Here is a 26,357-nt window from a genome sequence, read left to right as displayed (position 1 = left end):
CGTGTTTAACCCGGAAACGTGTTCCAGTTAGCACCATACAGAAAGGCTAACCCTAGATTGAAACCTCAGAATCAAAGATAGTTAAATAGACAATAAAGGACATGCAGTGTCAGAAGAGGAACCAGATTCTGCATCCAGATTCCATCCAAAACCTCCCACTACCTCCTAAGCCGTAAATGCCCCTGGGCACATCCCAAGCCACATAGCTAAAATGAAGACGACCCATCAGAAATCACTGCCTCTGGGGCTGGGCAGGTGGCTCAGTGGTAGAGCGCTTGCCTCGCATACGTGAGGACCTGGGTTCGATTCCTCAGCACCATGTAAGCACATAAAGCTGGAAGTGGCGCTGTGGCTCAAGTGGTAGAGCGCTAGCCTCGAGCTGAAGAGCTGAGGGACAGCGCCCAGGCCCAGAGTTCAAGCACCACGACCGACAAAGAAACGAAATCACCGCCTCTGCCCACCACCACCACCGGGGCAGATACCAGCTTGACGGGGAACGTGACCGAATCTGCAGGCTGTGTCATAGACCACTGACAATTCCAGACCAGTGACAGTCCCCAGCCACTGGACACACAGAAGCCTGGGCCACACTTCGGAGAAGAGGCAACTAATGGAGGACTCGGGCGCCGGAATCCATGGGCAGAGATCCGCCACGCCCACCACTGTTAGCTGGACCTGGGCGCACGGACCTGGAGAACCTCTTTCCCTTCTCGCATGACTTCCCTAATCCCAGACAACTGCGCCACGGCTGGTCCCTGCCTGGTCATTTACTTCCTTCCTCCTTCACCTTTATTTATTTTCTAAAAATGCCAGGGGTTAGTTAGTGTCTAACCGATCACATCGACGTACGACACAGACTGGATGATACATGCGGGGTAGTGGAATGCAGCAACGCTCAAGGCAGCAGAGAACGGGATGAAGAGCAAAGGTTATGCACCAGGTTAGTAGCTGAGTGAATTTTTCCCTCTAAGGTTCTGACGCTGTAGGTGTCTCGCTTTTATAAAGAGGTATTGGGCATGGGCAGAGGGGTGCCCAGCGACCATGAAAATCCAAAATAAACACCAAAAAAAGAAAATGTCAGGGTGAAGAAACTGGGTCAGCCAGCCTGGAAAGAAGCCGGGCTCAGCCTGCCTGCGTCTTCCGTTTCTCAGGCCGTCCAAGACAGACTCACTACCAAGTACGAAGGTATCACTCGGCTCCTGGCTCGGCTGTCTGACGAAGCGGGGGGCATGTCGGAAGGAGAGGGACTGGCATGGGACCAAGAAGGTCCAACACCACAACGGGGTAGAGTGTCCGCTGGGCCTCCTGGGACTGCAGAGCTACGGGGGCAGGTATGACACATTTCCCCGAGAACTGCCAACCTCAGAAATCTCACGCCGCGCCGGTGGGCGGGATGGATAGAAGACACTTCTTTGAAGTTTCACCCTGACCTGATTTATCAAAAGCTCTTTCTTATCTAGCTATGTGTCATTGCCTGCAGGCCATGTTCTGCTCATTCTTTTTGCTCTCTGGGTATTTATTAAAAAGTGGTTTTCTGATTCTTCTTTATCTGCGATCATCCTTTCTGACTCTGAGAGCCAATGTAAAGCTAAGTTAAACATAAAGTACCACCAGTATAAGACACGGAGCCCAATGCTGGTGGCTCATACCTGGAATCCCAGCTACTCAGGAGGCTGAGATCTAGGATCACGATTTGAAGAAGCCAGTCTGGGCAGGAAAGTCTGTGAGACGCTTATGTCTAGTTATTCACAGAAAAAGCCCAAAGTAGTGCTATGGCTCGAGTGGTAGAGCGCTAGCCTTGAGGAAAAGGAGCTCAGGGACAGCGGCCAGGCCCAGAGTTCAAGCCCCAGGACTGGCAAAAATAGAAATACTTAAAACATTTTAAAAAAGACATGACAAATCTTAAAGTCCCAAGGCCCAATTCACTAATGAAACAAACAAACAAACAAAAACCCCATAACTTTGATCAGATCATTTTCTCTGTTTATTGAGGATACTGTGTGAGGAGGAAAATCCTTTCCAAGTACTTTTGCTCTGATGCGCTCTCTCTCTCTCTCTCTCTCTCTCTCTCTCTCTCTCTCTCTCTCTCTCTCTCTCTCTCTCTCTCTCTCACACACACACACACACACACACACACACACACACACAAGGGTCAGTCAGAAACCATTTGAAAGCTAACACTCAACCATCTACCCAACACTTAAACAGAAGGGCTCACCCAAGTTCTTGTTCCTCACTAAAGCCAGGGTCTCTTATTGTCTCAAGTAGCATGATTTTCACCCTGCCTTCTGTGCAACCTTTTTTTAAAATCTGGTTGTGGGGCTTGAACTCTGGGCCTGGGCGCTGTCCCTCAGTTCTTCAGCTCAAGGCGAGTGCTCTACCACTTGAGGCACAGCGCCACTACTGGTTTTCTGGTGGTTCAATGGAGATCAGAGTCTCACGGACTTTCCTGTCCAGGCTGGCTTTGAACCATGATCCTCAGATCTCAGCCTCCTGAGCAGCTGGGATGAAGGCGTGAGCCACTGACGCCTGGCCGAGCCATCCTTCTGCTGTGTCATGTGGCTAATGTGTCTACGTGACATCAGCGACTCTGAGCATCTCAGAGCAAGGCCAAGGATTCTGGCTCAGACGCCAAGCCTTCCTTTCATGATAACGGCTTCAACTTTAATACCAGAGAACTTAACACTCAGAGCAAGCGAAAAAGGCAAAGCATGTGCAAAAACGTAGGTCTGTTGCTGTGTGTGGCTGGGGAACAAATGGGGAATAAACCACCTCCAGGACAGAGGTGTCTCATTGAGACTTGGTTCCATTCCTTTTTGCGCCGTTTGGTTCAGGTGCGCAGGGCTTCCGCGTGATTTGTTTGCCCTGGTGGTGGGGTGAGTAACTATCCCAATCACTCCCCAGAAGTCTGCGTCTCCCCAGATCGATCCCAGTGTTCGTAAAGTCTCCCCCCAGTTCCATCAATTATGGAACGCGATTAAAACGCCATCATGCGCACAATTAGTGCAACTAGTGTTCTTATTAGAACCGAAATGGTTTTCCTCTCAGATTGTTACCCTGCTTATGAAAATGATAAGGCATTGTCTTGGAAGAACACAAGCAGCAGCATCGGGAGCAGGAGGCGCTCGCTGGAGGGCTGGAAGACGCGCGTCTCTGCGTGTCTCTCCTTGCCCCCCACCATGGAAGGCCGTAGTCCCGGGGTCCCTGGAGCCCTTATACCACCCGTGCGCAGACCACCCACCTTCTCCCTCTTCCGTTCCACAGGGACAAATCACAGGCGCCCGAGACCAGCCCAAGCCGGCCTCACAGAGACGCAGAGACGGCCAAAAGGCAGGCATGGCTCCTTTGGGCCCGTCTGCGATGGCTTCTGGAATGCACACTTCGAGTGGGCTGCAGGGGGATCTCTCAGTTCCTCTCATTCCTTTCACAAGTGAGGGTGTGCTGAGACGCCCAAAGGACCGGAGGGCTCTGACCTGGGGTAGCGAATCCCGATCTCTGGGCTCCCCACGATGCTTTATCTAGGAACCTGCCAACATTCACCGGCACACAGCATATCCCAGCCCTGCGAGAGACAGGGGAGCGAAGACGGCCCCCGCAGGCTGAAGTCCACACTCCCCGTCCCCACAGCAATCACGGGGGGACTGCTAACAGAGCGCCCTCCACAGTACCCTGCAGAAGGGCCACGGACCGCAATGGGGGCGGGGGGTTGGGGGCAGGTAGGAGGACGGGACGGGAAGGGGGGACATTCCAGGCCCCCCCACCAGGCATGGCAGGAAAGCCGGGTGGCCCGATTTAACCATTGCAGGGAAGTACACAACGTGGCTTCCCCATACTCCGGCAAACCTGAAGGAAAGGACGTTGGAACCCAGGGCCTGGGCGCTGTCCCCGAGCTTTTTCACACGAGGCTAGTGCTCCACCCACTCTGAGCCCACAGCACCTACTTCTGTTTTTGTTTTTTTTTTTTTTTCTGGTGATTCATTGGAGATTAGGGTCTCACACTCCAGCCCGGGGCTGGTTTTGAACTCCGAGCCTCAGATCACAGTCTCCTGAGTAGCTGGGATTACAGGCGTGAGCCACTGCCCCCCGGCTAGAATGTGGGTCTCCAGATGCGCCTCACGTGGTGACGTGTTTTGCTTCCCCGGGTTACACACTCAGGGCCTGAGAAGCCGGCCTCAGACGCAGGTGGCTGCAGTTGTGTTTCATATCAGCCGCAAATAGCCTCTCTGTGTACAGGGCCGTGACCCCGACGGGACACCACCATGGCTGGAATGCCTCTGAGGCCGAGGGAAATACGTGACCTCCGGAGACCTCGCAGAACTGAGCCAGACTCGGGCCGGCGGGAAAGGAAGAGGCCGACCCGGCCGCCGGCCCGGCACCTGGGCCGGGCTCCCAAACAACCCTGCACCCCAGTTCTTATGAACCTTCGTCTTACGCTAAAAGCCGTTTTCTTTTACTCCCTTCTCCTCTCTCCCCCAGAAAGCAGAGAAGGTTGCTACGCACAAGGCCTCCACCGAGGCCCGTTCCCCGGCTGGCCTCAGCAGCCTGGAGGAAACACTGGGACTGGGAGGAAGGTCACACCGGCTGGGGCGCCCGGCGGCCTGCATCCCGCCGCACCCCAGCTCAGGAACATGGCCCGGCGCCTGTGCCCCTCAGCCTGGGGCTCCCCATCTTTAAAGTGGGATTCTAAGCCCACCTCCTTGCAAGGCTCAAGTGACTCACATGAAGGTTCCTCGTCAGCATTCAAGCTCTGTACAAATGGCGGCGGTCCGGTCTTTCTGGAAGGGTTGTTTTGTTTTCGTAGGATTGGGATTTGAACTCCTGATCTCTAAAACACGGCCGTCACCCGGGGAGGGAGGAAATGGCTCCCATCCTCCGGCCTGCTCCTCTCAGCTCCTGAACCAGACTCACACCCTGCCTCTCTGAACCCCACGTGAAGCTCTCCCCGCTTAAAGGAAGGGTGGTAATAACATGAGGCACACCGGGACCGTGGGAAGCGCAGCCTCGGGGTGCCCCGAAGGCCGGCCCCCCTCCTTTTCAGCTTGCTTTGGTGCTCTGTTCCTCGGGGTGCTCCGAAGGCCGGCCCCCTCCTTTTCAGCTTGCTTTGGTGTTCTGTCCCACAGATGACAGGAAGGAGGCCACTTCCGTCTGTGGGGGGCCCGGTTCCTTGCTCCACGCTCTCTCGCGCTCCAGCCGTGAAGGACGCGAACTGGCCAAGCCTGCGTCTCCCGTGGGGAGGTGAGAGCCCCCACTTGGGCTGGGTAAAGGGGTCAGCAGCGCTGCCCAGAGTAGCCCGCCACGCCCCCGGCAGGGTGGAGAGCAGGGAAAGCTGCGTCTCAGGTACCCATCGGCCATGTAAGAAAGTGATTATCAAGCAGGGCCCTGGTGCTCATGCCTGTCATCCCAGCTACTCAGGAGGCTGAGATCAAAGCCAGCCTGGGCAGGAAAGTCTGTGAGACTCTTATCCCCAATGAACCACCAGAAAGCCGGAAGTGGCATTGTGGCTCAAGTGATGGCATGATAATCTGGAACAAAAAAAGCTCCTGGACAGTGCCCAGGCCATGAGATCAAGCCTTCTACCAAGGAGGAGGAGGAGAAAGAGGAGGAAGAGGGTTGGAGGAGGAGGAGGAGGAGGAGGAGGAGGAGGAAGAAGAAAAAGAGGAGGAGGAAGAGGAAGAGGACATTAAGGAGGAGGAGGAGGAGGGGAACAAAGTGATCCTCTTCCCGTTTGCACACCATTCTTTGGTAAGAGTGCTGGTGGGGATAAAGGACGTACAGTTTTACACTAGACCCTAAACCCCAAGCCCAGCACACCTGCCACACAGTCGTGTTTATCCTCATCTCATAGAGGAGGAAACAAACCGACGCCAGCGACCTCACGATTAGAGTGGACACGGGCGCTGGGGCAGTGCCGCCTGGCCCAGCCTGCTACAGTAGTTCCCAAGCCCCGCAGATGGGCGTGTGTTTGTTGACCTCCAACCTCCACACCTGCGAGTCACCGCAGCAAACCTCCCGCTGGGCTTTGTTGTTTAGTTGGGGAGGGGTATTGACACCCAGGCCTGCAAGTAGCATACTCCCATATCCTACCCAGGAAAGTGTGAGCGACTCTAACAGAACAGGGAAGTAGGCCATGGTCGCCACCGTTTGTCACGGTTAGAGGCACCCAGTCCCCCTGGGCTCCGTCCGCCCGGCTGTCCGCCTGGCCCCGGCATTCATCTCTGTGTGCGGGCAGGCCGGCCGCTCAGTGGGGCCCGGATTGAACACGCCGGCGCCTCAGCCCCAGCCCAGAGCTAATGACTCGAGCGCTGCAGCCAGGACGGTGTCTGGTGGCTGTGAACCACTCCGCACCCCTCCATCTGCCCTCTCTCTGGGGCCCAGCGAACCCCAGGGCTGGGAGGAGAGCCAGCAGCCCAGTCCCATCCAAAGGCCCCAGCCAACGCTGCCTCCGGCAAGATGTCACTAACCAAATACGCTTGAGAGGTTTCCCCTCCCTCCCCCAAGCCCGGCTCCTATATTCACCACCGACACAGCCGCCCGAGCAACCAGGCAGTGGGACCCGGGCTGCCATACCATGCCTGCTGGGTTTGGGACCTTGACACGTTACTCTCTCCGGCCGGGTCTGGGGGAGGCGGGCAATTTCCATTAGGTGTGTTGCAATATTTAAGAGGCTCTCCAGTCTCCGTTATGCACTTTACGAGATGCGGGGTGTGGGAACTCCAGGTTGGAAATGAGTGTGATGACTCACAGTGTTTTTCCTCTTCACCCTTTTCCTTAAAATCCAGCTGTCCTTTTAAGACTCGAAGCAAGCAAATACTCGGGGTGTGGGGGTGGGGGAGTGGCAGGGGTTTGGGGGAGGCCACTGAGAGCCCCTCTCCCTCTCCCGGCCCCGACACCCACACTCAGAGCCACCTGCAGGACGGATGGTGCTGGTCCACCTTGAGGCCAGCAGCCAGGAGAGAGGACACAAACACATGGAAATTGCCATCTTCATTCTTCCAGGAAGTATGCCTCGGGAACTGTTGCCAAGCAAATAAACCATACACGGTACCTTCTGGAAACCTACGGGGGAGGGGCTGCCTCTCCACCACTCCACCTACACGCAGGCTGAGACCGCGTTTCTCTCTGGGAGAGCCACAGCCGCACTCAGGGAAGCGCGAGGACGGCGTGCGTTACAGTGCTGCTAGCCTGTGCTCGGGTACCCCAGGAGCAACAGGGCAGACGGGTGGAGGGGGGAGAGATGTGGAAAACAGAAATTACCTCGACGCAAATAATAGATGCTCAAGAAGATGCGTGTGCAGGAGAAATGAGTAGAGAGCAATAGGACCTCCAACTTGATTTAGAGGAGAGAATTCTGAAGGACAGAGCCAATTGTCAGCAAGACACTGTAACTTCCCAGGTTTTATTCTGATCGGTGCGACGTACAAATCAACATTTTTAAAGGCTCACTGCAAAAAAGAATTTTTTGTCAGTTGTGGGGCTTGAACTCTGGGCCTGGGCGCCGTCCCTCAGCTCTTCAGCTCACGGTTGGTGCTCTACCACTTGAGCCACAGCACCACTTCTGGTTTTCTGGTGGTTTGTTGGAGATCAGAGTCTCATGGACTCTCCTGCCTGGGCTGGCTTTGAACCATGATCCTCAGATCTCAGCCTCCTGAGTCGCTAGGATTACAGGCGTGAGCCACTGGCGCCCAGCCAGAAAATTATTTTGAAGTCTACATTTATTCTTGACTCTCATTTCACCCTCCTAACAAACCTCTTTCAATTTCTTGACTGTTTCTTTTGGTGTTTAATTTGTAAAATTATAAGGAAGTTTGTGGGGGGTTTTCTGATACAGGAACAATCCACTCTACTAGTGATGTGTGTGCACTCCCTCTCTCCTGGCTGCAGCCCCCATTTCCTGAATTCCATGTTTCCTTTAGTTTATCCTAGAAGGAAAATGAATCTGTGAAGAGTTTCCTCCAGTAGCTCCCGTGAACTAAGTCTGTTGGGATTTTTGGTCTTGTTTGTTTGTTTGTTGGACTGTAACAGTCTGAAATGCCTTTGTTCCACCAGGTTGACTGAGTGATAGTTGGGCTGGATATAAAATTCCCAGCGGAACTCTTTTCCTTTCAGACTTTGGAGGACATGGCCCAATTTGTCTTCTAGTTTCCCCAAGCTGCTGGCGCATTAGGCCGGTCTCTTAATTATGAGATGTCTTTTCCCTTCTTTCTAGAACACAGTAGGGCCATCCAGTGGTTCCTGCTTTTCTGAAGTCCTTTTTCTTCAAGGTTGCTCCTTTTAGATTGTTTTAAATAGGTATCTTTTGCTGTTTGGTTCTACTTTGATCTTAAAGGCCTCCTTCAGATATTCGGGTATCTCAAAATGATCACACTTAAGAGCAAAGCACGGAAGGACGGAGAAGACCCCGGATGGCTACAGGGGCTCATCACCACACTCTCTGCCTCAGCCTCTGTCCCCTTACTTGCTCTGCTAGGTGGAGGTGACGTCAAGCCCTTCCCCTCTGCCAAGGAAGGGGTTTGAATCTCCTTCTGGAGCACACAGGCCGAAGGGCTGGGCTGGCATCCAGAGCCAGGCAGGGAGACAGCGCGGAAGGTGCAGCACGGTCTGTACCCCTGCGCTGCACCCTCCCCTGTCCGCCTCACGGTCATTCGAGAATAACCTTCCAGTCCTTGGCTGAAGAGAGAAACAACGCTGGCTTCAAAGAATTGGCGTAGGAGCCTGGGGGTCCAGAGAAGTCTTAAACCAATTCCCCATTTCACCACCACTGCCATCCAACACATACCCAAGGCCCCCCAAACACTAGCTCCCCAACCTTGGGGAGGGTCCAAAAGCCACATACACAAAGGTGTCCCCCTTTGTGGTTTATGGTTCAGTTACCTGACCTGTGCAAAGCTGTTTCTTCGCCAGCTTTTAAAGTCCTGACACCATGTCTCCCAGTGGCAGGTATGGGAGGGCACAGGGGCAGAAGCTCTCTGGTGAGTCCCAGATCCAGTTACAAACCCACTCCACCACCTGGCCCGTGAAAGCAGAGCTACTGGGGGGCAAAACCAACACCAGCACTGCCTGACGGAGAGTTACGGGACCAGCCGCCTCCACCAAGAGGTCCTTCATCTGTACACCCGACCATCCCGAGGCTGGTCATGGGAGAAGCCGACAGGGTGACAGAAAACCTGCAAAACCAGCAGGAAACTGCATCTGGGCAAAGCAACTGCTTGTAGCGGTTTGGTTGTTCGAGACCAGGGCCAAGAGGTCAGGCCAAACATGCCATTAAAGACGGTTTTGGAAACAAAAATAAACAGATAAAAAAAAACAAACCCTCCCAAGGGACAAGTGTGTCCTCGTGTGCAAACATGCCTGTACCTTGTGTATGTGTGTAAACATGCCTGTACGTGTGCGTGCGCACAGGGCCGTGCCTGTTTGTACATCATATAAGCATGTGCACATGTTTAAACATGCCTTACACATGTATGCGTGTGCACATGCATGCATGTGCCCATATGTGCATTGTACACATACTTCTGCATGTGTGTGCACATTTGTAAACATGCCTCCTCCCATGGCCGGGACACATTTCTTCCATCACTGTCGTACGCTTTAAACATTTTTTAAAAAGATGCCCGTATCATTATTTTTGTGTGGTTTTGGAAGAGTGCTTTCAATCTGCCACAGTTATCTGCAACTCTGAAGCAACTAGAGTGTTTTTTTAAAAAAATTCATATCACTTTATTTCTGTAAAATATAGCAAGACATTCGGGAAAGCACATAAAACACATTTTTACGATTTAATGAATGTCAGAGCAACCCTTCCAGTAACCACCACAACAGATCCAAAATGCAAAAAACGCCCACCCCCGGAGCGCATTCCTGTCAGGCCTCCAGCCCGCGCCATCCGTACCGGCCAGCGCACTACCCTTCACATCTCCTGACTCCATAGTTCCACTACTTACGATCCATGCCTGGAAAGTGGCATCTTCCAGCCTGCTTCTGAGCTTTATGGGAATGGAACCCTATTGAGTATATTCTTTTGTTTCCTTTCACCTAACCACATGCTCGTCAGATTTATTCTTGTATCTAAGCTATGGGTGATTTTTCATCTTTAACTTGTCACTAAGGAGAAGCATTTTAACACAACTGAGAGGCTCTGGGGAGCCATGAAGTAGCATGAGAGAGAGAGAAGGAGGAAAAGAGGAGGAAGAAGGAGGAGGAGGAGGAGAACCTGTTTGATGCATTGAACCTTAATCATCATCATCATCATCATCTAGATTTTTTGTAGTTTGTTGTTGTTGTTTATTTTTGCCAGTCCTGAGGCTTGCACTCAGGGCCTGGGTGCTGTCCCTGAGCCTCTCTCTGCTCAAGGCTAGTGCTCTACCCCTTGAGCCACAGTGCCGCTTCCTTTTCCTTTTCTTTCTGGCAGTGCTTGGGGTCAAAGCCGGGGCCTGTATGTACTAGGCCATGCCTCACCACTGAGCTACTGCCTCCAACCAGTATTTAACACTTGCCAAGCACACTCAAGCTAGTTGCCCAAGGTCTACCGCCGACCCCGCCCAGGGAGGGCCAGCCACTCTCTCCCAGCCCCAGGAAGGCCAGAGCAACTGGAATGGAGGAGGACAGCTCTGCTCCAGGTTTCACAGTGTACAGGGAAAAAAGCAAAAGTTTGAATGACAGATTGGGCTCTTCGCGTTTCCTCCACCTAGACCCTGGCTCCTCCCCACTGGGGGAAAATCACCCCCTTCTCCCTGACCGAGCCTCAGAACTGCAGATAACACAGAAACACACAAAAGTCCTTCCGAGAAGGACGTGGCCTGAGGACAGTTCTGACTGTGCTGGGGAGAGGAGCTCCTTGCTGGTGTGGGGGCCCAGAATACCAGCATTCCGGGAGGGAGGGAGGGCGGGAAGGAGGGAGGGAGGGAGGGAGAGAGGGAGGGAGGGAGAGAGGGAGGGAGGGATCGAGGGAATGAGGGAAGGAAGAAGGGAGGGAGGGAGGGAGCGAGGGAGGGAGGGAGGGAGCGAGGGAGGGAGGGAGGGAAGAAGGGAGGGAGGGAGGGAGGGAAGAAGGGAGGGAGGGAGGGAGCGAGGGAGGGAGCGAGGGAGGGAGGGTTGCAGTTTCGTTCCATAAGGTGAGAAACCATCCTGGAGGGGAGCTTGGTGAAGTTGTACAACACGTCGGATAGACTCAATGCCATGAAAACCACAGTTCAAACCATTGGAGCCACAGATCTTATGTTATGTAGAGTTTACCATGTTTCTAAAAGAACAAGCGGCCACCGTAAAGCTGAGGCCTTCCTGCGTCGTCCTAAGGACAGGGCCCCGGGCAGCACGGGTTCCGGTTGCCTGGCAGCTAACGAGCTGTGGAGCCTGGTTCTGGGCGCGAGCTCTGGCTTAGCCCCTCCCTGCAGCAGGGCAGATTCCGGAAGGTTCGCTGGCCTATGGGTTGGGGATGGAAGGAAACGTGGAGGGGTCGCGGCCTCTGGATGGGGGACGGAAGCAGACACGCGTAATGCGTCTCTCAGAGCGCTGGTGTCATCTCCACTTTCCCGTGGCCGTCAGGACGGAGGTCATGGTATAAATCTCCCTCCTCCGTCCGCGCGAGGCCCGGGCGCCGGGCCAGCTGGGCCGCCCCGCTCTGACATGGGCTGAGCCCAGGCCTTCCAGACAGCTCCCTGAGCCCGGGTACCGAGATGGCCGCACTCAGACGGACGGGGACACCGTCCAAATCTCCTGAAAAGGGAAAGACTATTTTGGGTTCTGCTACTCCAAACCTATGCAAACGCTTTGGGAATGACTAATAAAGCTTTGAGCCTATAAGCCGGCCCTCGGCCAGACGTCTGCCCGCACCAGCCCCAACGCCGCGTCCACGCCACCACCACCGCGCCCACCAAGAAGAGTGACCTTGGAGAAGGAGGCTTGAGTTTTATCTAGATGCCAGCCCCAGCTTCCTCCTACCATAAAGTCCGTCCTCTTTGCAGTCTTCCTTTAGCTCCAGGCCTTGATCTCTATTCCGGTTGGGTTTGTGATGAATTTTGTAAAGACGAGCCGGGGATAAAAGAAACAAGTCCCAGAAGAGCTCGGGAACACATCCCTCCCCACAGCCAACCCAACCAACACAGAGTAAAGCGCCCAGGGCACCAAGATGCCAGCGGCCCGGGGCCCTTGGCACATGCCAGGTGAGGTTCAAACCCCGTCTCCCCAAGGCGTGTCCCCCAAATGCTGCGCAGGACAGACCGCGCGCAGTAAGCACCGTCCGAACAGCTCGCCAGCCGGGGGGAGCCGATGCCCCCTCTTCTCAGCCAAGACAGGAGCAGAAGGAAACTGGGACTCGGGCTAGGTCCTCATGGTGTCCCTGCTTTAAAACACTCACAGAACTAACAGCCAGGGCAGGCCACCCAGCCCCTTCCATCAGGGGACACGGAGGGGATGAACTAGCCCCTAGCCCCTCCTAAGCCTCGGCTGTGTGTGTGTGTGTGTGTGTGTGTGTGTGTGTGGTTGCGTGGGTTTGAACCCGGGGCCTCTCCCCTGCTAGACCGGCGATCTACCCCTTGAGCTACTTCACTACGCCCTTTATCTGTCGTTCCTTTTGAAGTTGGTTCTCGCTTTGTGCCCAGACTGGCCTGCACACACGGCCATCTTCCTATTTGTGTTTCCATCTACTTCAGTCTCTGGCATTCCAGACGTGTGCCCCACACTTAGCCACTGGTTGAAATGGAGTCTCTCGAACGTTGTTGTCAGGGCTGGCCACAGCCCCTGCCTTCCAAAGCAGCCAGGGTCCCGGGCTCGGGCTGCCATGCCCAGCGAGCCTTCGCTGGCAGTGGTGTCTTGGGTGGGTGCTGGGCTTTCGAAAGTGAGTCCCGGGAAAGGGAGCCATGGCATTTCCCATGATATTTTTCCAGGCCTCTCTCTTTCTTTTGGCTCTGAGCCTAGAACGGACCCACACTCAGCCTAATTCTTCTCACTCCCGACCGAAGTCTGCGCAGAGTGTGCGCCCGCTGGGTCGCAAGAGCCAGGCCCAGCATCTCAGGACGGGGTAGGTGCTGCCGCTCCCTCCCCCTGCCCTCCCCCTGCCCTCCCCCCCCTCCCCTTGCCCCCCCCCCCCCGCCGCAGACCATCCCTCTGCCCCCTGACCCCTCACATCAAACATGCTCCTCGGGTTACTAGCTAGTTCCACAGCAGCCCGAATGTCACCTTGGCAGGACTTCCACCGGTGCCCACACACACCCCTCCCCATTGGGAAGGCATCACTCCCCAGCTCTGTGCAGACCAGCCCGGGAAAAATCCAGTGCCATACAAGATCTCCACCAGAAAGGTCACAAAACAAAACTTTGGGGACACACGAAGCCAACATGCCTGGGAGACACACGCACGCGCACACACACACAGCTGGCTCACAGGATCGGCCCTCCATGATGCTCCAGGCCGAGCAAGTTAAGAACCAGGCCACACCCCCGCCCCTCCAGGAAAGGAAAGCTTTGCTCACACAGCGCTGCGGTCTCAGACCGGGGACACCTGTCCGTCTTCCGCACATGGCAGAAACGGATGCCAAACACTCTGTACACTCGGGAGAACAAGGGCTCGTGCGATCTGAATCACACGGAACTTGGCTCGGATCCTGGCCCCGCTGATTCCTCCCTGCAGGCTCTGAGCTAGGTCACTCTGCCTCCCAGTCCACCTCCCCGCGTGCAAACCCGAGCTGGAAACGCCTCTCGGGTGGTTTCGTGACAAGGGCTGAGGCTTATAATCTCAAAAGCTCCCTGGCATGAAATACACTCGTGAGGATGACAGCAGTGTGAACGCGACCTCCGGCCTCTGCTCCCACCCTCAGTATGTGATCAAAGGTAACCAGGATCCCTCTCCTCTCCGGCCTTCCCCCAGACCGGAGGCCTGGGCAGCCTGGGTGAGGGCTCAGTTAAACCCGTCAGCAAGGGATGGGTTTAGTGTAGCCTTCCAGCCGTAGCTAGAAATCAACTCCAGACACCTCCTGGCGGGTACACTGGATCAATATCTCCGGGGCAGGTCTTTGCGATGCAATCTTTTAATATAAAAGGCAGAGAGGATGTGTCCCAGAAGAACTGTCAGGCAGGAGGGAGACTGGATCGCCAGAGATGGATTGGAGATCTCTGCGGCTGTGTGGACGATCGAATGCCGGGTTTGTGATGTAGTTAGGCTTTCCCTGCTTCCGCGTCTAACTTCCCCGCAGACTTCATTCATTCACTCACTCATTCATTTTTCTTTGGTTTTCTTGAGTTTTTTAAATTGTTATTATAAAGGTGATGTACAGAGGGGCTACAGTTACACAAGTCAGATAAAGAGTGCATTTCTTTTTGGACAATGTCATCCCTCACTCTCTTATTTTATTTTTTTACTTTTTTGCCTGTCCTGGGGCTTGAACTCTGGGCCTGAGTGCTATCTCTGAGCTTCTTTTTCTCAAGACGAGCGCTCTACCACTTGAGTCACAGCGCCACTTCCAGCTTTTTTAAGTAGTTTATTGGAGATAAGCGTCCCATGGACTTTCCTGTCAGAGCTGGTTTCAAACTGCAATCCTCAGATCTCAGCCTCCTGAGTAGCTGGGCTGACAGGTGTGAGCCACTAGGGCCCAGCTCCTATTCACTTATTTTTTTTTTGGGGGGGGGTGTCTGGTCATGGGGCCTGAACTCTCGGTCTGGGCGGCGTCCCTCAGCTCTTCAGCTCAAGGCTACCGCCCTACCACTTGCACCACAGCGCCACTTCCGGCTTTTTTTTTCTTTTTGCTTATGTGGTGCTGAGGGATCGAACCCAGGGCCTCAGGCATGCAAGGCAAGCGCTCTACCACTGAGCCACCTTCCCAGCCCCCATCTATTCACTTATTTTTAAATAAATGAATTTAACTGGGACTTAAACTCAGGGCCTGGGTGTTGTCCCTTAACCATTTTGCTCAAGTGGTAGAATGACTTCAGCTACAGCTTCATTATGGTTTTTGGCTGATTAACTGGAGATGAGCATCTCACAGACTGGCTTTGAACTGCCATCCTCAGATCTTGGGCTCCTGAGTAGCTAGAATGACAAGTGTGAGCCGTGGTACCAAGCCGCCTTATGACTTTAAAATGATAACCCTTCCCAAGACTTCTGAAGGACTTCTGCACTTTCTGCATGTCAGGAACTATGCTAAGCAGCTGTCTCCAGGTCTGATTACGGCCCACTGTCTGGCCTTTCCCTGCAAGACCCCAGTACCTAGCCTGACAGTACCTAGCCTGACAGCACTTTGACTGACAGTATTGAATAGCACCTAATCTGAAGTACCTAGCCTGACAGTACCTGTCCTGAAGTACCTAGCCTAGGCACAACAGAGCAAGTGGTGGTAGCAAGTCTCTTCTTTTGAACACTACCCTCGGTGTTCAATTAGTAGGCAGTCGGTAGTAATACTAATAATAAAATACTTGCAATCTGAATGATGCTGCACATTTTTCAAAGAGCTTTTTACCACCATCTCTAATGAGATAATGCTTCTCACAGAAACGCCTGCGGTCAAGTGGGTACAATTAGCTCTAAGTAACAGATGGAAACTGAGTTTGGGAGGTTAAGTGGTGCACCCAAGAAGAGAGGGGCAGGTGCGCATTTCTCATCCCAGCTGAGCTCTCCCCCTGCATTAGGAGAAGCCAAGGGGAAGGGGCTCCGCAGACCTTCCAACGCATTGCTAGCGCGAGCTGACAAGTGGAAGCAAGAAGCGCCACCAGGAAAATCCACACGAAGCGTCCATCCCGTGGGAGGTGCTACACTGGCAACCACTGATACTCGTCTCCAGCTACCTACGTGAGCCTGTGAGCCACAATGCTAGACCGTGTCACGTATTTTTTTAACCCGGAGTGCTTTTGTCTAAGGCCTGGGATGTAATAGACACTCGGTAAATGGTAGTTGAATAAGCAAATGATGGGGGAAAAAATAATTGAACACGCGAACAAATGCAAAGAACTACAGCAAGCCATAAGCTTCCATTTAGGTCTTGAATCTACAGCAATCTGCTACTTTCGAGAAAAGCTTGTTTTGATTTATACCATTACAAATGTTTGACACTGTTCAACAGAATAAATAAACGCTTTATTACTTTAGCTCTAAAAGGCCGAATGAAAGTCCTACATTATTCAAGGAGCACATTCTCCTGATCCTAAAAGGATAGAATGGTTACAACAATGAGACTATTTGTTAAAGCTGGGCAGGGTGGCACATGCCCACAATCCCAGCACGCAGAAGGCTGAAGCCGGAGGGTCCTGAGACCTAAAGTGAGACCCTGTCTTCAGGCAGATAATGAGCTCCTCAGTGCTACCTGATGCCTGCTGTCCCTTACCAGGAAGATTTTTAAGCCTAGATGTTGGTATCTACCTCCCTCAGACAGAAGGGGAGGAGGGCGCGGGGTGGGGCGGGGACTACGGTGCCTTTGACCTAGTAGTGGCTCCATAAATACCTGTTGAACCAAAGGATGCAAACCTCCCCAGAACCGCCTGATACTGAGCTCCCAGCACCGTGCTCTGACGGCAGAACTATCACTCCTGCCTGGGGCTGCAGCTCCTAGAATTCACTGGTCACGGGCCTAGACAATTCCTTCCCGTCTTCCAGAATGCTTATGGAGCACATTCTACATCTCAGAAAAACGATGTCAAGCGCTGAAGTCCCCTCTGAGACACATGCAACCTTCCGTCGGCTCCATGTGCTACGGGCTTGGTGAGACTCAAGCTGGCCGCGAGCTGGCCTCTTCCCGGGGCCCCCTTCCTGACAGAGGCCCAAGAGCCCAGAGGAAGGCCCAGAGGATCCTATCGTTTCTGCTGCGTGCCGGAGGATGGCACTAAAGTGGTCACTGACAGAGCTCTCCCGCTGCCTGTGTGAGCGCGGGGGCTGTGCCCACAGTCAGGAGCTGGCGGCCCCAGCTTGCCCCCCCCCATCCCCGCTGCCCAGCCCAGCCCCCTGTCCCCACTGCCCAGCCCGGCCCCCCCTGCCCCCGCTGCCCAGCCCGGCTCCCCCCCACCCCCACTGCCCAGCCCGGCCCCCCTCACCCCCGCTGCCCAGCCCGGCTCCCCCCCCCACCCCCGCTGCCCAGCCCAGCCCCCCGGCCCCACTGCCCAGCCTGGCTCCCCCCCCACCCCCGCTGCCCAGCCCAGCTCCCCCCCCCGCCCCCGCTGCCCAGCCCGGCCCCCCCCACCCCCGCTGCCCAGCCCGGCTCCCCCCCCACCCCCACTGCCCAGCCCGGCCCCCCCCACCCCCGCTGCCCAGCCCGGCTCCCCCCCGCCCCCGCTGCCCAGCCCGGCTCCCCCCCCCCGCCCCCGCTGCCCAGCCCGGCTCCCCCCCACCCCCGCTGCCCAGCCCGGCCCCCCCCCCGCCCCCGCTGCCCAGCCCGGCTCCCCCCCGCCCCCGCTGCCCAGCCCGGCTCCCCCCCCCGCCCCCGCTGCCCAGCCCGGCTCCCCCCCCCGCCCCCGCTGCCCAGCCCGGCCCCCCCCACCCCCGCTGCCCAGCCCAGCTCCCCCCCCCACCCCCGCTGCCCAGCTCAGCCCCCCCACCCCCGCTGCCCAGCCCGGCTCCCCCCCCCCCGCCCCCGCGGCCCAGCCCGGCTCCCCCCCCACCTCCGCTGCCCAGCCCGGCTCCTGGCAGCAGCCAGGTGACGGCCACACAGCTTGCCACCCATCCTGGAAAGGTCAAGCGCTGAACTTGGTTCTAGGCTGCTTTTCATTCTTCTGCATCTCGCAAGTTATCTTGAGGCTGAGGGGAAAGGGTTTGTGGAGGAAAGTTCCAGAAGGAAAACAAAAACACCAGAGAGTAAATATTACAGACATAAAATATGTCTGGTTTTAATCCCAGCGATAACCACAGCTATTGAGATGACACCCCCACACCTATGTGACACTTTCTAGAGAGAACAGCATTCACACACACACACACACACACACACACACACACACACACACACTCGCCGTAGCTCACTGAATCAGCATGCGTGCTGGACACCTGAGACCTAAAGTCCAGGAAAACAGTGGCTAGCAGAAGCAGTAACATGACATGAGGTCCAGGCCCACATCACCCTGTCCAGTACCTGGCCTGGGCTGTCCAGGCCAAGGCGCTGCCCTCATCTCCAACGCGGTCTGCCAAACCTGACGCCCCAGGAGCTACCTGGCATGTCACTCTTTTACACTACGGCTGATGCCTGTGACATAAGAAACCTTGAGCAAAAAAGCTAGGCGAGAGTTCAAGTCCCAGTTCTGGCACAAAAATAAACAAATTAATTAAGTAATAAAAAGAGCCGGGCACCGGTGGCTTCACGCCTTGTAATTGTAGCTACCCAGGAGGCTGAGGTCTGAGGATCACAACCTGGGCAGAAAAGTTCCCAAGATACTCATCTCCAAAAACAGAAAGTGGCATGGTAGCCATGTGGTAGAGCACTTACCTTGAGCACAAAAAGGCTCAGGGACAGCGTCCCAGCTCTGAGTTCAAGCCCTACAACTGACAAAATAGAAATACAAAATAATTATAGGGGCTGGGAAGGTGGCTCAGTGGTAGAGCGCTTGCCTTGCATGTCTGAGGCCCTGGGTTCTATTCCTCAGCACTGTATGAACAGAAAAAGCTGGGAATGGCGCTGTGGCTCAAGTGGTAGAGCCTTGCAAGTGACAAAAATGACAACAACAACAACAAACCCCCTTGCCCCCCTTCCCAGGAAGGCCAAGCAGGGTGAAGGACAGTGCCAGCTGCTTGCTTGGGCTGAAGATCAGCTCTTCGGCTGCCGGTGTTGAGTGAGCAAGGCTGGGGGCGGGGGGGGGGGGGAGGGGGAGGGGGTAGGGGAGGGGGGATGGAGGGGGGGAGCACGTGGGGTGGTGCTGGGCCTTTTCCCTGACTTTAATGGGCTGCCGGTGATGGATCCACACCATCACCACATGCTCTCTCCCCAACTCGCCCCGCGCCGTTGAAAAGCCTACGGCTGCTACAATTTCCCACCCCGAAGGCCAGAGTCCAGCAACGGTGGTCACACAGAAACCCAGTGTGTGCGGAGCCCGTGTGGAGGCCCTGAAGTCCGTGGGGCAGAGCCGGTGAGCCTCCTTGGTAGGTGCTCCGTGATCGAAACCCACGGACGCGTCCCTGGCGCCAAACTGGAGCCAGCCACAGGAAAAAGAACTGGCGGGTCAGAAGCTGGCAGACACCCCAATGGGGGACGCCCCACCCTGTCCGGAACCTTGTGGAGGTTCCTTTGTGCCCCAACTGTGCGCCCTGTCACTGAACTCCCTAAGGATTATGCCAGACCTACCCTCCCCCACCCACACCCCAAAAGGACAAACATGAGTTCTGTGTTTGGCTTTTAAGGGTCCAGGGATTTCTTCGACGACCCTTAAATGCCCACGTGCCGGGACCTGAGAGGGGTTCCGCAGATGCCTACGACACGGACTGACACGGCACACCTCCTCCCGCTCCCAGAACGACCACGGGCAGGTGGAGAGCGGGCAGGAGGTGCCACCACCTCGAGACCTCCTCTCCTCCCGTCCATCAACCAGTGAGCGCCTAGTGGAGCCCACAGAGCCTCCGCCTCCTCCGAAACGTTTGATGTGTAACCGCGGAGTCGAACGATCGCCCAGGCACCCCGAGGGTTTATGACTGTTCCATGAGGCGCAGATCACAGGAGCTGAGGGGTCTGAGCCAGCACACGGTTGACCAGGCCGATCTGTGCCCCCCACCCCGCCCCCCGCTGGCCACACACCCGGCCACACCCCGCTGGCCACACACCCGGCGCCCCCTCCGGCTGCTCTCAGGGCAAGCCTCTCCTCTGGTTTCAGGCCTGAGCGTCTCTGCAGAGGGGCGCTAGCAAGGGGCATTCTGAGGACCCCGCGGGTAAGTCGGGGCTGGGAAAGTTACCGCCTCCACGGGTCCAGAGTCAGAGAACACTTACCCCACAGGGTAGTCTGGGAGTTCAGAACAGTGGTGCTTGGCTCAAGCCTGTAATACGAGCTGCTGGGAAGCAGAGACCGAGGGGAGCCCAGTTCACGGTCAGCCCAGGCTAAACCGTTTGTTTATCAGAGACTCCATCTTAACCAACGGGCGGGGCACGGGATGCTGAGGTCCTGTCGCCCCAGGACAAATAGGAGGATTTCAGTCCACACCAGTCAGGGTGTAAAGCAAGACTCTTATCTCAAAAACAACCAACAGGGGCCAGGCAGCATGGTTCAAGCGGTAAAGCACCTGCCTAGCAAGGACAAGGCCCTGAGGTCAAACGCCAGGACCTCCACCTCTTCCGTAAGCAGTAATTACGTTGTCTGAGCCTCAGTATCCTCATCAACAAAATGGGACGAAACCTCTGTCCCGCCCAGCACCACTGGGATCTAGAATGCACTTAGATCCACAACTAGTACGAGAGCAATTGTGCCTGCTCCCGGTGTGTTCCAAGTATGGAGAGGAGACAGGTTGTGTGGTCCAGGGAAGAAGCGTTTGCTCAGCACGCTCAAAGCCCTGGGTTCCACGCTCCACACCACAATATATATTTCTTTTTTTTTTTTTTAAAGGAGGCTTGGAGATGTCTCGAGGTCATTTGTTTAACTTTTGGTTAAGGCAGAATTACCGAATTTGTTTTCTAACAGAAACAAGTTTGTTTACATCTGGTTAGGTTCGGTTGAGTTGTTTATTTTTCCCCCTCTCAAAATACCTGTTGATACTGCTACGGAGTGCCTCGTCTTTGACACATTTTCATGTCAGCCTCCTCCGCGTGGAGCCAAGACTCTCCATCACCCCCATCCCCCAGCCGAGCTGTGATTCCCCGAGATTTTATTTCCTGATCAGAAACGAAAGGACAACGCCACTCTACCCATCCGCTGGGCAAACATTTACGAAGGGGCGGACAGGTTTCCATCAGGGGTCAGGGATGTGGGGAGACAGCCAGGCACAAACCAAGCAACCTTCGCCCTAAAGAGACGAGCATCTTGCGAGTATAGCGATTGATGGGGGAGCTGGCGGCAGTTTATACAAAGCACCAGCCTCGGGTGGAGAGCAATAAAGGTAATAACGACCGAACGAGTATTTTCCTCCCAGTGCCCGAGGAGACACAGGCGGAGGTGAGCATGTGAGCTCACGTCTCCTGGCCGCACCCCCACGCACCCCACTTTTGGGACATCCCAGGCCAGGTCTCTCTTCTGCGGTGGTGCGGACCTCACCGGGCCCCAGAGGCCCTGCCGTAGTCCTGCCCTCAGTGCTGGGGACATCTTGCCCTTCACCTGTTTTGTAACAGAACGCCGCTGGCAGGCATGCGTTGGGACAACGTGTTCGGGAACATCAATAGACCCCGCCTGTTGCGAACCCCAAATCAGGTTCGCGCTCTTGGGTAAGCCTGACTCTAGAAGAACCCGCTGCTGATCCTGGGCCTTGAACTCAGGACCGGAGCACCGTCCCTTAGCTCTCTCACTCAAGGCTGGTGCTCTACCGCTTAAGCCATCCTTCCACCTCTGGCTTTTTGGTGGTTAACTGGAGACGAGAATCTCACCCCACCTTCCTGCCTGGGCTGGCCTTGAACCACGGTTCTCTGATCTCCTGAGTAGCCAGAACAGGCGTGAGCCACCGGCACCTGCTGGGCCATTCCAGGCTTCTGGTTCGTCTCACGCAAGCTCCTCAGCCCCACTGTCTCTTCTTACAACCCCTGAAGAAGATAAAGGCCCACACCACTCCTCCCTGCCCCCTTCCTCACTCCTCCACTCAGAGCCCAGCAGTCCCCTCTTTGGACCAGGACAAACATCCACTATACCCTCAGCATTCCAACTCTTAGCTTTCCAGGTCTTTTGCACATTAGCGGGGTACGTCAGACTTTTTTTTTGGAAATGCCCGTGTTTGTGAGCCATTTGTCTTAGGTTCAGGACGAACATGAGAATCAGCCAGCCACGGAGACGGGAGACCGCGCCTGCCCTCCCGTAGCCCCCCCCGCCCCGCATCAGACCTCGCCAATCGGAGGGTGGGGGCAAGAGGGTAGCTTCGAGGGAGCTGCACGAACAGTCACAGGTCTCCACAGGGGAGGGGGAGAGCGTGGGGGACCACTCCCATCTTGCCAACTGCATTCCAAAGCCCTTTTTGTTTCTGACATGCCCAGACAGAGCAAAGGCCTCCGTCCATGTCCGCTGCGACTTCGCACGCAGCCAAGAGTAAACAACGCCACTGTCCGCTTTTTCCACGGGCAAATCCGAGCCCCACGCTGCCAGGGCTGGCCGGCATCTCGAGCAGACTGCCGCCTCACCCAAGAAAACAAAGCCCTGTCCACCCAAGAACACATCCTGGCTGCAAAAGGAAACCTTCTCGAAAGCTCCCTAGGAAAGTATTTATCATACCATCGTGCGGGAACCGCCCAGGCAGACCCGAACCAACAGATCACGACTCAAATCACACGCGGTGGACAAGCCAAGGATAAACACGCACCTGCCAACACCCGCGCTTGCCACCGTCCTGTGTGCGCGCGCACACACAGCGCACCACCACCTAACTTAGAAGATTCCTCCTGACAGCAGGCTGCGGGAGGTCAGCACCGATCTCAACAACGGCCTGAAGACGCTGGTCCACCACGCACCTCTCCCACATTCCAACTGCTCTCCACGTGGCCAAGCTCAGCCGTGCCTCAAGTAGCAGAAAACGCAGAGCCTTGGGGACTTACCAGGTTGGAGTTGGTGGCATTAGAGTCGTCCTCTGGGAAGGGAATGTAGATGGCTAAGGCCACACAGTTGGCAAAAATAGTCAGTAAAATAATGATTTCAAAGGGTCTGAGGAAGGGAGTTAAGGAAATGAGACATATACATTTTCCAGTGAATAAAGATTCATATATATACATATATATACTTAAAATGAACCAAAGGTTCATAAGGATTGTGTTTAAACAATACATTCCAAGTCCCTTGTGTTCTGAGAAGAAACACATGCCTTCATGGAGAACTTCTCCTGGGGTTCCCGCCAGCATCTTCCCTAATATGTCAAGGGCAGTTCGGGCCAGTCGCGTGCCAGAATAAACACAGATTTCTCCAAACTTTGTCCCTTCTTGTGTTTATGTAGATTGCAATTGCCTTCATTTCTCCCCCTCGGAGGCGTGGGGTGGAGGCTTGTCCAGAGCAGCCCCTGCCCTGGGCCCCTAGGGCTCTGGCCGCCGCCCTGGGCAGGGCTCTGCCGCCGGGAGACCCCAGTGATGGGCATGGGAGAGGAGCCGGCTTTTGTGATTTTTAATCTCTGAAAGTGATGTGGAGAGTTTAGCCTGGCGGAGCCAGGGCCCCTGCAGGCAAGGCAGGGTGTGTTCTGTGTTCTGTGGGTTTAGAAAGAAGTAGCCATCGCTCCTAGAGGGCTGGGCTCTATGCACAACACCCTGTCGAAGCGTAGATCTACCCTCTAGAGATCAGGGTCCTGGGACAATGCCCTTTCTGGTCAGAGCGACCCAAACCCTAACCAGTGACTTGCTTTTTGATGGCAACCTGTCATGTAAGGTCCGGTGTGAGATTTTTCACACCTGGAAAATGACATTGTAGTGGTATGTGAGCACTCAAGAGGTGGTAGTGCTGCTGGTGGCTCACTCTTAGGATCCTAGCTACTCGGGAGGCTGAAATCTGAGAGTCACAGTTCAAAGCCAGCCTGGGGCAGTTAAGTCTGTGAGACTCTTATCTCCAATAAACCATCTAAAAATTGGAAGTGGAGCTGTGGCTCAAAATAGTAGAGGGCTAGCCTTGAGCAAAAGGACTCAGGGACAGCGCCCAGGCCCTGAGTTCAAGCCCCATAACCAACGTGCCCCCCGCCAATGATATATTTCAGAATAATTCAGTTTTGGGGATTGGCGATGAAGGAGAGGGGCAGCCCGACAGTTTGTTATGCCCGTGATTCCTGGGCCCTGTCTGCAGGGATTAGAATGCTTCGAGTCAAGCCTAGGGCAGGGCCTGGAACATAACTGGGCGGTGTCACAGGGCCTCTCTGGGGTTAAGGGTGAGACCAACATAGCCCACAGCCTGGGGGGCCTGGGAGGACGGGCCGAGGGGTTGAGGGACGCCCGGCCGGTCAGGCCGCGTCCCAGAGCACGAAGGATATTTCCACTCCACGATGCTGATGCACGCCCTCCGGATGGGGTTCTTCAGGGTGAGGCAGAGCAGGGCCTGGGGGGGCCGCGTGGCGGTCGTACCGCCCTGCTTCTTGGGCTTCCCGTACTGCTGCCGCTTGCGCTGTGTGGAGCTGACCGTGGAGATGGTGGCGTTGCCGGCGCTGCCCATCAGCTTGGCCTGCCGGGCCGCGTCGATGGCTGCCTGCCAGGACAGGGCTGCCCCCGGGGTGGGGATGTGCTCGGGGGCCAGTCCCGCGGCTGCGTTGGCGTTCATGTTGGCATGAGCTGGGCGTGGGCTCCCATAGTTGGAACCTGAGCAGAGAAGGAGAGGGGACAATCACTGGGGTGCAAGGGGAGCAACTGGAACCACTCTGGATTTCAGCTACAGCTTTGTCACATTGCATTTCAAGGTGTCACAGGACGTTGGGAGCTGACGGGCAGAACGCCGGTGTGAGGTGTCGAGAAACGGAACCGGGGAACGTGTTCTAGGCTCCGCTCCTGTGGTGACCAGGGACAAGAGGGAGGTGTTTGGGTGACAGCATGTGGGGGGGGGGTTTCAGAACATGATGAGAGGCAATGCAATATCTATGCATGAAATGCACATTGATCCATAGGCACCAGTGCCACACGCCTGTAATCCTGGCTACTGGGAGAACAGCAGGATCATGGTCCCAGGTCAGTCTGGACCAAAAGGTTTGCAAGACCCCTTCTCTGTGCATAACTGAGCACTGCGGTGGTGCTCACCTGTCGCCCTAGCTACCCGAGAGGTTGAAATGGGACACGTTCCAGGCCAGACTGAGCAGAGAAGTCCATGAGACTCCGTCTCCACAGAAGAACCTGGAAATGGTGGCAGGTGCCTCCGATCCCGGCTGAGACAGAAGCTCAACCAAGGCAGACTGACTGACAGACATCCAAGTGCAGGAAGCCCAACAAGAGAGTGAGACTCTAACTCAGGAACAATCATCGCCACAAAGAGCTGGAGGCATGACTCGGTGGTAGAGCACCTGCCTAGCAGTATGAGACTTTGATTGCCAATGAACCACCAGAAAACCGGAAGTGGCGCTGTGGCTCAAGTGGCAGAGCGCTCACCTTGAGCTGAAGAGCTGAGAGACAGCGCCCAGGCCCAGAGTTCAAGACCCAGGACGGACAAATAAATAAATAAATAATAATAAAATGGACGGATGGACAAAGGCTGATCAACAGAGCTCTAGTCTAGATCTTATTCCCCACCTCCCCAAGGCCTATGTGTCCAAGACTCTGTCCCCAGACCCCAGGGAGGTGCTACAATTGGGAGGTGAGGGTATCTTTGTGGTGGGAGCCTAAGGACAGGTCATAAGGTTCCTGGCTGTGACCTTGAGCTGGACTGCAGCCTCAATTTGTCACTCTGCTTTGTGTGCTTCCCAGTCAAGAGGAGAGCAATTTTGTTCTACCACGTATACCTGCCAGGATGTGTCGAGTTGCCTTGGGTACAATCAATCACAGCCACACACACACACAGCAACTACTTTGAGGCCACATAAATCTCTGTTTACATGCTGATTATCTCAGGCATATCTGTCCGAGTGACGGAACGCTGATGGACACACTCGGGAAGCTCCGGTGACTTTAAATCATGCAGGCAAATCTTCCCACATCTGACATCCGTCTCACAGAGAAAGAAGATCTGGGTCCCCTTGTCCCCAAAAGTGGGCTGGCTAACAAAACGCAGCAGGAGTGACAGTGGGTGGCTTCCAGGTGGGAAGGCCACGATGTCCACCCTAACGCGTGGAGGAGCCTGGCTCCCGACTGGCCCAGCATCAGCGGAGACCCCAGGCCACAACCGTGCCGAGCGGGGGCTCCCTGAATTCCTGTGGTGGGGGGGTCACTCAATTTGGGGCGATTCGCTCTGCAGCACATGGCATCACGCTGGGCAGGGCAGAGCTGAGGGTATGGGGTGAGGAACACTACGGGAGGAGAGCTGGGCAGGGCCGGAGAGAGGGAGCGAGAGCTGCTCCCGCTCTGGTTTAAAGGCGCGGGAGCCGTGAGGACAGCCCTGGAGAAACCGCGAGCCCGGAGCCAGCGACTCCCGCCTCCTCCCCACCCTTACCTTGAGCGGCTCCTCTTTATCTGAGCTCCAAGATAACTTCCATAACTTTGCCGTCTGACCAGCTCTGTGTGTGTGCACACATGTGCGCGTGTGTGTGTGTGCGCGCGCGCACCTGTACTAGAGTTTGAACTCAGGGCCTCTCACTCTTGGTTGGAAGTTTGGGGGGGGGTGTGCATGTGTGTGCGTGTGTGTGTGTGTGTGTGTGTGTGTGTGTGCGCGTGTGTGTCTGTGCACGCGCCTGTA

The 26,357-nt window shown here is 55.4% G+C and overlaps 1 protein-coding gene across 1 annotated transcript in view; it reads right to left on the bottom strand.

The window, feature by feature from the left end:
- The window catches only part of Cacna1c (calcium voltage-gated channel subunit alpha1 C), a 304,839-nt gene that overhangs the window by 205,633 nt on the left and 72,849 nt on the right, over positions 1–26,357 (bottom strand). The window contains exons 2-3 of the mRNA XM_069988882.1: positions 24,019–24,340; positions 22,613–22,718 (exon numbers count right to left, since the gene is read on the bottom strand). Of these exons, the coding sequence (XP_069844983.1) occupies positions 22,613–22,718; positions 24,019–24,340 (428 nt within the window). The remainder of the gene's footprint in view (positions 1–22,612; positions 22,719–24,018; positions 24,341–26,357) is intronic.

Source organism: Dipodomys merriami, unplaced genomic scaffold (assembly GCF_024711535.1).
Source record: "Dipodomys merriami isolate MVZ:Mamm:240054 unplaced genomic scaffold, mDipMer1.0.p SCAF_368, whole genome shotgun sequence".
Taxonomy (NCBI): Eukaryota; Metazoa; Chordata; class Mammalia; order Rodentia; family Heteromyidae; genus Dipodomys; species Dipodomys merriami.
This window is presented reverse-complemented; position numbering and strand designations above follow the sequence as displayed.